The following is an 11,867-nucleotide window of genomic DNA, read 5'->3' on the forward strand; positions in this document are numbered from 1 at the left end:
CCCCACCTTCTGTCAGTATCACCAACCCCATCACAGCCTGTTTTGCTTTCCTGTTGTTCATTTTTTTTTTGTCAGTCATGGGGCTTGAACTCTGGGCCTGAGCTCTGTCCCTCAGCTCTTCAGCTCAACGCTAGTGCTCTACCACTTGAGCTACAGCCACTTCCGGTTTTCTGGTGGCTTATTGGAGATACGAGTTTCATGGACTTTCCTGCCCGGGCTGGCTTTGAACTGCAATCCTCAGATCTCAGCCTCCTGAGTAGCTAGGATTACAGGTGTGAGCCAGTGGCACTCAGCCTGTTGTTTATTTTTATGGTATATTAATTACACCAAGATATTTCACTATGGTGTTTCAGACACACACAACACTCTCTGTTGTTTTCTCTTCCCGTGTCTTTTGTTGTTGTTATTGTTTTGAGTTATTTTTGAGACAAGGTCTTGCTTTCTAGCTCAAACTGGCCTTGAATTCATGATCCTCCTTTCTCGGTCTCCCAGGTTACAGGTATGTACCACCATGCTTGGCTCCCTACCACTTCTTTAACCTGTTCTCCCACATTCAACTTCAGTCCCACTACCACCTCAATAATTTTTGAGCTCTCAAAACTCAGTTAAACTCCTTCCCATTGGCCAATCTTATTCCCCTTTCTCTGTCCCAGACCTCAGCCTCAATTTCTGCCTGTCTCTTCTCCAGGAGCTTGGCTACCACCATAGCACGATGCCGTCCAGAGCGCTTGCAGCTGACAGCCCATTCACATAGCAAGGATACCACAGCATCATCATCAGAGATCTGTAACCAGAGGAAGATAGGGACAAGGGACAAAGAATTGAACTCCAATTTCTTCAAGGCTGAGCCCCATTATCTACAGAAATTCTCTGGCTTCCATGCCTCATCTTGCCTTCCCTCATACATACTACTGCCCTTGCAATGTTTTTGTGCTTTCTTCTTCTAAAGTTATCTTTAAGTAGTTGCCTCTTACCAAGGCAGTTTATGAATATAGTGTGTCTTGATCAATATCACTCTTTCAACATTCTTACCTGTCCCTACGAACCCACACCTTCCCTTACTTATTTTTGTAGAATACACACTGAATTCTTTTTTGTTGTTGTTGTTAGTCATGGGGCCTGAACTCTGGGCCTGGGCGCTGTCCCTCAGCGCTTCAGCTCAAGGCTAGTGCTCTATCACTTGAGCCACAGTGCCTCTTGTGGCTTTTTCTGCTTATGTGGTGCTGAGGAATGGAACCTAGGGCCTCATGCTTGAGAGGCAAGCACCACTGAGCCACCTTCCCACACTGAATTCTTGACTGTATTCTCTCCCCTCCTACTTCTCTTCTTCATTCATATACTCCCCTCCCCTTGGCCCTACTCCTTTCAAACACCCATTTCCTGGTGTTTATTTTGCTGAACATTTACTTTGCTTCTCTAAGAAATTACATTATTTGAGCTCTCCCTTAATACTGCCATATTTCAGTTAATACATCTGTATACACTTGTGTACCACCCAATGTATTTACTTACATGTTTATAAACTAATTCTAGCTTCTACATATGAGGGAAAAATGCAACCTTTGTCTCTCTGGGCCTGACTTAATTCATTTAATATGATTTTTTACAAGACCTTCCATTTCTTTGCAAATGATATAATATCATCCTTTCTAATGGATGAGTAAAATTCTGCTCACCTCATGTCCATCCTTACTAGACCCTAATCCAAAGATTCGGTTACAAAGGGAGTCGAGTGAATTACTAAAGTCAGAGCGCTCAAAACTATGGCTGTCCAGCACTTCCAAAGTATGGAGCACCCGTCCAATGGTGAAGCCTAAGGAACACAAACAGTAAAGAAGATTTAACTAGAGAACTCACACATTCCAACTCTCAGAAGTCTATGTCCTTATCACCCCATCCTTTCTTCAAACATACGTCCTCCGACACTCACCTGCAGTGGCTTCCTGACACTTATCAAAAGACCAGCGAACTTCAACTGCCTGCCCTCGCTCCTTGATCTGCTGCTCAATCTCACGCAACTTTGCACGGACCTGCAATATCAAAAAAGAAGGCTTAGCCAGGCACTGGTGGCTCATGCCTGTAATCCTCGCTACTCAGGAGACTGAGATCTGAGGATCACAGTTCAAAGCCAGCCTAAGCAGGAAAAGTGCACGAAACTTTTTTTTTTTTTTTGCCAGTTCTGGGACTTGAACTCAGGGCCTGGGCATTGTCCCTGAGCTTCTTGTGCTCAAGGCTAGTGCCCTACCACTTGAGCCGCAGCGCCACTTCTGGCCTTTTTCTGTGAATGTGGTACTGAGGTATCGAACCCAGGGCTTCATGCATACTAGGCAAGCACTCTACCACTGAGCCACATTCCCAGCCCCTCCATGAAACTCTTATCTCCAATAAACCACTAGAAAACCAGAAGTGGCGCTGTGGCTCAAGTGGTAGAGTGCTAGCCTTGAGCTGAAAAGCTGAGGGACAGCGCCCAGGCCCAGAGTTCAGGCCCCACAACCAACCAAAAACAAAAACAAAACAAAAACAAAAAACAGAATAACTGTATCTGGAAAAGTAATTTGTTTTTCTTTTTTTTTTTTTGGGTCCGGTCATGGGGCCTGAACTCTGGGCCTGAGCGCTGTCCCTCAGCTCTTCAGCTCAAGGCTAGTGCTCTACCACTTGAGCCACAGCACCACTTCCGGCTTTTTTCTTTTTGCTTAAGTGGTGCTGAGGAATCGAACCCAGGGCCTCAGGCATGCAAGGCAAGCGCTCTACCACTGAGCCACCTTCCCAGCCCCAGTAATTTGTTTTTCATATCTCAATCTGAGAGGATCAGGTCAGACTTACTTGCTGAGTAAAGGCACTGTTGCCCTCTGGCATGGGCAGGTTGGAAGGGGCAATAGGCAGGTGGTCAAGTGGTGAGCCAGTCTTAATTCGGCTGTCAGTTAGTGAGTAGTGCCAAACCAGGGCACTAGGACAACACAGGAGAATGGTCTGCCAAATAGAAACAGCTAAGTAAGTCAAAGTAAGTTACCATGGTGATTTTTGTAGAATCCCATTAAAAGATCTAACCCTTAGGGCCTGGTAGTGGTGGCTCATACATAGAAACCTAGTTACTCAGGAGGCTGAGATCTGAAGACTGCAGCTTGAAACCAGCCTGAGCATGAAAATCTGTGAGATTATTTTTTTTTAATTTAATTTTATTTTATTTGTGAACATACTGTACAGAGGGGTTACAATTACATGGGCAGGATAATGCGTACATTTCTTACCAAGCATTGCAGCCTCCTCCTTTGTTTACCCTTCACCTCCCTTCCCAGCCTCCCCCCTCCCCCGAAAATCTATGAGATTCTTATCTCCAATTAACTACTAAAAAAGCCAGCAGTGGAGTCAGAGGCTCAAGTGGTATAGTTCTAGTCTTGAGCAAAAAGGTCAGTGACATCACCCAGGCCCTGAATTTAAGCTCCAGGACTGGCAAAAAGAAAAAAAAAAGATCTAACCCTTAGGTTATCCTAAGGCATATATTGCCCATCACTGATTCCCTCTATTCACCTGCTTTCTTCTTTCTTCCTTCCCTCCTTTTACCTTTGTTCTTTCCCTCCCTCCTCTTTCCCTCTCTCTCCTTTTTTTTTTCCTTTGGAGGGATCTCACTATTTAGCCCATGCTGGCCTCAAATCCATGATCATCTTGCCTCAGTGTCCCAAGTGCTGGTATTGAAAGCATGCCTCACCATACTCAGCATCTCACCCTGAGAGGCTTTGATTGTACTATTTAGTTCTATGAGAAGCTGACAAAAATCCCCCCAAATCAGGATTAACACGACATCATTGGGAAGCAATAATCTCCAAGAAAAAGTACTCAGTGCCTTGTCCCACCTCCATGTTGATATCACCCTCATTCTCCAGATGAGCACGCTAGTCTTTCTTAAGCTACTTCTTAATATTTCTTGGATCTACGCAGTACCTACCTGAAGGATACAGCTGAGGCCAAAAACAAGAGGCCGGTGTTGAGGGCACATAAGTAGGTCACTAAAGGGGGTTGATGGTGTGTTGCTAGTTGGAGGTTGAGGGGCAGGGGTGGTGGGCAGTGTGCTTGTCGACTGAGCAGATATAACATGAGATGAATGGCTGCTCACACCATCCAGCTGCAGTGCCAGTCTCCGGGTACAGAAGTAAGCAAGGCGGCGGGACAGGTATGCAGATTGAACGAATTCTCCAGAGTACTGTGAAAACATGGCCAACAGACCTCCTGATTCTCTGCAAGGACCACCACTCTAGCATCTTACTCTACCTCAAATCCTCCTTAGGCCCTCCAAAATCCTAGGTCTTACTCGAAGCAGTAAGGGCAGCAACAGTTTAAGCAATTCATCCTCTCCAGGGCGGATTTTCTCAAAACATTCAAGCACCCAGGTCAGGAACTCATGTCTATCCAGCATTCCATCCTATGGGTATCAGGGACAGGAAAAGTATTAGTTCAGCCCAGGGACTGTCAGAGCTGAGGCATATAAATGTAAATAAAGGGGCTGGGAAGGTGGCTCAGTGGTAGAGTGCTTGCCTCACATGCATGAGGCCCTGAGTCCAATTCCTCAGTACCACATAAGCAGAAAAAAAAAGCCAGAAGTGGTGCTGTGGTTCAAGTGGTAGAGCACTAGCCTTGAGCTGAAGAGCAGAGGGACAGTGCCCAGGCCCCGAGTTCAGGCCCCACCACCAACAAAAATTTAAAAAAAGTAAATGAAATGGTGAAGAGAACCACAACCAGAGCAGAGTAACAGGTAGATGCTATTCTACCTAGGCAGAGAGTAAAATTAGGCCCATTCCAGTGCTTCAAACAACCTGCCCTCCTCCCTACCTGGAACATGAACATGGCGAGCTTCTCATTGTAGTCCCACTGCCTGATTGCCACCTCTACATCATGAGGCAAGGGCCCTATAGTAGAACTGCATCCTCCACTTCCTGCAGGCCCTGGTCGGTAGTATTCAGCCATTTTCTGTAGCTGTTCCCATAAATACTTGGTGATGATCTGAGTCCATTCTAAAGGAAAAATGGAAAGGTAGGGCTAGGAAGGTGGCTCAGTGGTAGAGCGCTTGCCTTGCATGCATGAGGCCCTGGGTTCGATTCCTCAGCACCACATAAGCAAAAAGAAAAAAGCTGCAAGTGGTGCTGTGGCTCAAGTGCTAGAGCGCTAGCCTTGAGCTGAAGAGCTGAGGGACAGCGCCCAGGCCCAGAGTTCAGGCCCCATGACTGGACTCCCACCCCCAAAAAAAACCTGAAAGGTAAGCCGGGCGCTGGTGGCTCACGCCTGTAATCCTAGCTACTCAGGAGGCTGAGATCTGAGGATCGCGGTTCAAAGCCAGCCTGGGCAGGAGAGACCGTGAGACTCCTATCTCCAATAAACCACCAGAAAACCGGAAGTGGCGCTGTAGCTCAAGTGGTAGAGCGCTCGCCTTGAGCTGAAGAGCTGAGGGACAGCACTCAGGCCCAGAGTTCAAGCCCCACGACCGACAAAAAAAAAAACCTGAAAGGTGGCCTTTTTGATACTACCCTTCTGTCCTCTATCTCTATGTATAACCACCACAATTCTAGACAGGTACTCTACTACTTAAGCCATACCCCAGCCTTTAAAAGACTATTTTTAAATTTTTTGTTTTTGGTATTTTGAAGTTTGAACACAGGCAGGGCCTCACATTTGCTGCCTAGGTGCTCTATCTACCATCTGGGCCTTGTACTCAGCCCTTATCAAAGTTCTAAATTCTACTCTTCTTCTTAGCCTCGGGGTAAATGCCATCATCTCCGGCAAGGGGTGCAGTTGAGAAGGGTGGGGGAGAGTGAGGAAAGTGATTACATTGTTTGAGATACACTGTGTTCATAAAATGCTTTGTTGAATATATACAACTACTTATACAAAAGATAATTTCTAAAATACATAAATGAAACAGTAACACTTGGTACATAATCTTTATAATAACAATAAAAAGTAAAAAATAAACAAATATAGTGGGTGCTGGTGACTCACACCTATAATCCTAGCTATTCAGGAGGCTGAGATCTGAGGATTGCAGTTTGAAACCAGCCTAGATAAGAAAGTCTGTGAGACACATCTCCAATTAACTACCAGAAAACTGGACGTGGTCCTGTGGCTCAAAGTGGTAAAGTGCTAGACTTGAGCAAAAAAGCTCAGGGACAGTGCTGAAGTACTGAGTTCAAGCCGTATGACAGACAAAAATTAAAATAATAAATAGTAAAAATAAAACAAACAAATGCCATCATCTTTCTAAAGTCTTCCAGGTATTCACAAGAGAAAGTAATCTTTCTGTCCACCAAAGTCTCAAAGAATCTCTTGAATCCTCTTTGGATACTTACTGCTTTCTACATTTAATTATACTACTTGAACATATATCTTGGTATATTCCTATTGAGATCCTAAGGGCAGAGTCCATGTGCTGGTCATGTTTATAACACAGTACGTGAATACACTGAGGTAATCAAATGACTTGATGTTTATTATTTGGGTAAATCCAAGACACAAACAGAAGCAAGAAATACAGATTAGGAAAGAGAATGATTCTAAGGATTGTTCTATCCCTCCTTAAGGTCAGCAGTGGTATTCCTGATGTTAGGGGTTACTCACCAATGAAGGGGCCAAGGGCATTTCTTTTCTTAACCTTCGTCTCAGAGATTGCTGCATAGTAGGCACAGGTCATCTTAATGAGCCAGGCAGCCCGCATCACAGGCACTGTGTATTTGGCTAAGTACCCAAACACTTCGTCCTTCTTACTGAAAATGGGGACCTGGATTGGACATCACAAAGAGTGAGATCTCACCCACACTCTCTCCTTGATCTAGAGAACAGAAGACAGTTCCTCACCTTAGCTAGCTGTGTGAGTGGTTTGGTGCCAGCCAGATCAGTGAACCAGGTGTTAATAGCACTCTGGGATCTTGGAGTCACCAGCCAGAAGTTGTCTTTCTGGTTCACTTGGAGCTTCCTGCGACCAGTGTCAGGGAGGGTGTTACAACGTAACTTCTCTGCAATAATGCTGCTGAAGTTGGAACTGATCTGAGGGAAGAAATTTGCACCTCAGGGTGGGAAGAATGGACAGATGATCTTGCTTTTGATGGGGAAATGTTAATATGGTAGTAATGGATTATGAAGTCAAACTCAGCCATTTAGGTTTTCCCTTGAAGTTTTCCCAACCCAGGGCCTTTGAGATTCTTCAGTCTTTTCTTTCAGCCTGGCAGGGGTGATCTCACCTTGGCAGGATTGAAGTTGACATTCTTGGCGCTACCATGTTCATCCCCAGAGACAGCGGGCTGATTATTGAAACCTTGTTTTACATTCAAGGCCGTCAGTTCATCCTGAGGAAGGAAAACAGCATTTTAGCTTTTTTTTCCCTTCCGTGGGAAGAGGGTAGAAGAGATAGGAACAAGGGAGAAAGGGAGGAGACTTCTTCAGAGAAGAACAGGTTGTTATTTAAAGCTGGGTCCTTATATTCATTTGGACCCCACCCTCACCCCCATAATCACTAAAATTCTCAACCACCCAGCACACCCTCAACATCACTTCCCTCGCGGGCAGCCTCACATAACTTTCTTAGGTTTGTGTGTAGAAGGGGGTGCCTCAGGCGCGGCCCTCGACATCATTCCCTAGTCATACCAAGGGATTCCCGGGCTGGGCCCGGGCTCACCTCCACACTGGCCCACTTTACACTCCCCCTGCCTTCCGGGACTTTTGCTCTCACCTAATCGCCCCGCCCCACACCCCCCCTCCCCCGTACAACTGTCAATGCTTCCCCTCAGGCTAATCACCGGTTCCCAGCCCTAGCGGAGCCCGACATTTTAAACGCACCTCTTTCTGTTTGGGGTCCTGAGGGTACACATCGGGAGGCCCCAGCCGTGGCCTCTTTAGTGGCCGGTGTTCGTAGCTTAAGATCCCGAAAGCCGCCATCTTGCCCAGCCCGTAGTGCCAAAGGCGCCAGCAGGGCCGGGCCTGGGGAGGGGGAGGGGAGGGGGAAAAGGGGAGGAAAAGGAGGAGGGAAAAGGAGGTGGCAGTTGAGAGGACGGCGGCCGAGAGACAACTAGGGGACACGTTAGAAACTCTCGATTTTTACCGGAAACTACCGAGGCCATCCGAGGGACGCTGGGAACCTTCGGACAATACTGACTGCAGAGGGGGCGTGGTCTGCCCCGGCGTGGGGCGGAGTCCCGCGCCTCAGGAGCTTTCCGCCCTACCAACCGAAAGTGAATTTCACTCTAGGAGAATTTAGGGACCTCCTTAATCGAGGTATTGTACTGGAGCTGGAGGGCCAGACCTGTAATTGGGGACGCAGCTGTGATAGCCAACTTTGACTAGAACCAAGTTCCCAACCTCTAACTCAGTTATTGGCCTCGAGCAGACGTGTTGTAATGTTTGAATAGGTTACGAACTCTACTTTTTTCAAAACACTTAACTTACCTAATTCATGCATCTGGATAATGGGTATGTTAATACTTGTAAGGTTGGTTGTAAACATTAGAAACCATGCATGCATGAGAAAGTACCTATTAAAGTGTCTCGAAGTTGAAGATTCCTAATCCTTTTCGTCCTTTCTTTTGCTAATCTTTTAAGGCATCTTGGAAACCTTCAGAGGAGGTGTTAACCTGTGACTGACATTTATAATCACTACACCTAGGAGACTGAGACAGAATGATTGCCAGCCTGGGGAGGTACCTAGGGAGATTCCATCTTTTAAAAAAAATGCCGAGGGAGGGCTGGGAGGGTGGCTCAGTGGTAGAGCGCTTGCCTTGCATGCCTGAGGCCCTGGGTTCGATTCCTCAGCACCACATAAGCAAAAAGAAAAAAGCTGCAAGTGGTGCTGTGGCTCAAGCTAGCCTTGAGCTGAAGAGCTGAGGGACAGCGCCCAGGCCCAGAGTTCAGGCCCCACAACCGGACCCCCCCCCCCCAAAAAAAAAATGCCAAGGGAAACTATGGGCTATCTTTTCAGAAAAATATTTTCCAGGGAGATTCACAGACGCCCCAGAGCAGGGCATCCGTGTATCCCCGAAATGTGTTTGAAGTCCAGTAAAGAACCATTGCACTAGTGTAAGAGGTACCTACAGTCACATACTTTTCAGACTTTATCTGCACAAACACCCCATCACTGTTTTGTAGATACATGAAGTTGATTTTCAGAATGAAGATTCCCTCAGCTAATTTTATACACATACTAAGTAAGAGAGCTGGAGCTAAGGCTTCTTTCCTAATTTCAGAACTAATGTTCTATTTTATAGTATTAGTAGGTTTTTTTTAACAGAAACTACAGCCCGGGTGGCCTAATAAAAGTAACAAAACTAGGTGTGGTGTTATAGTCTATAATCTCAGTACTGGAGGAGCTGAGGAAGGAGGATCAAAGAGTTGATGTCAGCCAATGCTACATTGTGAGATTGTTTCAATAAACAAATAGATAACAACCAGAAGAAAAAGAAGAAGAAGAAAATAACAAAGAGAACAACTAAGTGCTATTGAATTACAAGGGAGAGAAAAATTGATTGCTTCATTTCGGAGAGCAATACATTGGAGGTGGTAACATTTGTTTTATTGAGCACCAATATCCCTCTCCCCTCCAAGCAAACTTCACTCTGACTGACAGCAGAGCACTTATTACAACTGAGGGATTGACTGATACATCATTGATACGAAAGTATTTTCCCCTTCCTTTCTTCTCCCCTCCCTCCTTTCTATCCCTTACCCTCTACATCCTTCCTGCTCTTTACATTCTGGGAATGAACTCAGAGCCTTCCATTGTCACCAATAAGGAATGACAGCCAGGTACCAGTGGCTCATGCCTGTAATCCTAGCTACTCAAGAGGCTGAGATCTGAGCATCACGGTTCAAAGCCAGCCTGGGCAGGAAAGGCCATGAGAATCTTTTTTTTTTTTTTTTTTTGCCGGTTGTGGGGCCTGAACTCCGGGCCTGGGTGCTGTCCCTGAGCTCTTCAGCTCAAGGCTAGCACTCAAACACTTGAGCCACAGTGCCACTTCCAGCTTTTTCTGCTTATGTGGTGCTGAGGAATTGAACTCAGGGCCTCATGCATGCAAGGCAAGCGGTCTACCACTGAGCCACCTTCCCAGCCCGACCAGGAGACTCTTTTCTCCAATAAACCACTCAGAAAACTGGAAGTGGCACTATGGCTGAAGTGGTAGAGCGCTTACCTTGAGCTGAAGAGCTGAGGGACAGCCACCAGGCCCAGAGTTCAAGCCCCACAACTGACAAAAAAAAAAAATAAAAGAAATGACACTTCCTAATCCACTTCCTTGCCAGCTTTAGTGTTGTCAGTGTTATGGAATTGAGCCATTCTAATGAGTATGTAGCCTTGAAGGATTTTAAACCACAGAAGGTTAAGGAAAGGCTAAATCCAGTCAGAGTAAGAACATAAGATGTGTCCACAGCCGGGCGCTGGTGGCTCAGGCCTGTAATCCTAGCTACTCAGGAGGCTGAAATCTGAGGATCGCGGTTCAAAGCCAGCCCGGGCAGGAAAGACCGTGAGACTCCTATCTCCAATAAACCACCAGAAAACCGGAAGTGGCGCTGTAGCTCAAGTGGTAGAGCGCTCAAGTGGTAGAGCGCTTGCCTTGAGCTGAAGAGCTGAGGGACAGCGCCCAGGCCCAGAGTTCAAGCCCCATGACCGACAAAAAAAAAAAAAAAAAAAGATGTGTCCAATCTGGCTGGAATGGAAGGCTATCCCTAGTTTTTAATTTTTTTCAATTTATTTACATGTTAAATAATCTAAAGCTAGAAAATTTTCTTCCTCATGAGTTAAATGGTGGCTTCTAAAAAGTTATATACACTGAAAATTTATAAATGACAAATTTCCTTAGAAGAGAAAAAAAGGTAAAGAAGACCCAGGGTAAAGATGATGTAAAGACAGAGATAGAGGGCTGGGAAGGTGGCTCAGTGGTAGAGCGCTTGCCTTGCATGCATGAGGCCCTGGGTTTGATTCCTCAGCACCACATAAGCAAAAAGAAAAAAGCTGGAAGTGGCGCTGTGGCTGAAGTGCTAGAGCGCTAGCCTTGAGCTGAAGAGCTGAGGGACAGCGCCCAGGCCCAGAGTTCAGGCCCCATGACCGGACCCAAAAAAAAAAAAAAAAAAAAAAAAGACAGAGATAGAGATTGAAATGATGTAGCTACTAACCAATGTCAAGGATACAGATTCATAGCAGCTTTGAGAGGCTAGAAAAAAGAAAAATCAGCCAGGCACCAGTGGCTCACATCTGTACTCTTAGCTACTCAGGAGGCTGAGATCTGAGGATCACAGTTCAAAGCTAGCCCAGGCAGGAAATTCAGTAAGACTCTTATATCCAATTAACCACTCACAAAACCAGAATTGGCACCGTGGTTCAAGTGGTAGAGTGCAAGCCTTGAGCTGAAGAGTTGAGGGACAGTGCCCAGGCCCCGAGTTCAAGCCCCATGACAGACAAAAAAGAAAAATATCTTAGTGGTTCTGTGGCTCAAGTGGTAGAGTGCTAGCCTTGAGCAAAAAGAGGCTCAGGGACAGCACCCAGACCCTGAGTTCAAGCCCCATAACTGACTCCAAAAAAGCCCATTTGACTGGGAATGTGTCTTAGTGGTAGAGTGCTTGCCTAGCATACATGAAGCTCTGGGTTCAATTCTTTATGCCACACAAACAGAAAAGGCCAGAAGTAGTTCTGTGGCTCAAGTGGTAGAGTACTAGCCTTGAGCCAAAGAAGATGAGGGAGTGTGCTAAGGACCTGAGTTCAAGCCTCAGGACTGGCAAAAGAAAAATCCTTTTTCAGTACCTCTAGAAGGAACAAATGCTCAAATTTCATTAAACTTTGGTTCCTAGCATGACAAAAAATTCTTAGCATGACAAGACATAAAAATTGGGGGGAGGGACTGCCA

General features: G+C 46.0%; 1 protein-coding gene across 4 annotated transcripts in view; it reads right to left on the bottom strand.

Annotated features, from left to right (window-relative positions):
* Med12 (mediator complex subunit 12) overlaps positions 1-8,120 on the bottom strand; it is a 30,184-nt gene extending 22,064 nt beyond the window's left edge. For all 4 annotated transcript variants that reach the window (XM_042694835.1, XM_042694834.1, XM_042694832.1 and 1 more), the window contains exons 1-11: positions 7,819-8,120; positions 7,224-7,328; positions 6,841-7,029; positions 6,604-6,763; positions 4,825-5,006; positions 4,307-4,417; positions 3,944-4,198; positions 2,824-2,970; positions 1,931-2,030; positions 1,677-1,813; positions 656-784 (exon numbers count right to left, since the gene is read on the bottom strand). In XM_042694835.1, coding sequence (XP_042550769.1) covers positions 656-784; positions 1,677-1,813; positions 1,931-2,030; positions 2,824-2,970; positions 3,944-4,198; positions 4,307-4,417; positions 4,825-5,006; positions 6,604-6,763; positions 6,841-7,029; positions 7,224-7,328; positions 7,819-7,917 — 1,614 coding nt within the window. In that variant the 5' untranslated portion in view covers positions 7,918-8,120. The remainder of the gene's footprint in view (positions 1-655; positions 785-1,676; positions 1,814-1,930; positions 2,031-2,823; positions 2,971-3,943; positions 4,199-4,306; positions 4,418-4,824; positions 5,007-6,603; positions 6,764-6,840; positions 7,030-7,223; positions 7,329-7,818) is intronic.
* Positions 8,121-11,867: the final 3,747 nt, after the last annotated feature.

Source organism: Dipodomys spectabilis, unplaced genomic scaffold, assembly GCF_019054845.1.
Source record: "Dipodomys spectabilis isolate Male_0828 unplaced genomic scaffold, ASM1905484v1 ptg000176l, whole genome shotgun sequence".
Taxonomy (NCBI): domain Eukaryota; kingdom Metazoa; phylum Chordata; class Mammalia; order Rodentia; family Heteromyidae; genus Dipodomys; species Dipodomys spectabilis.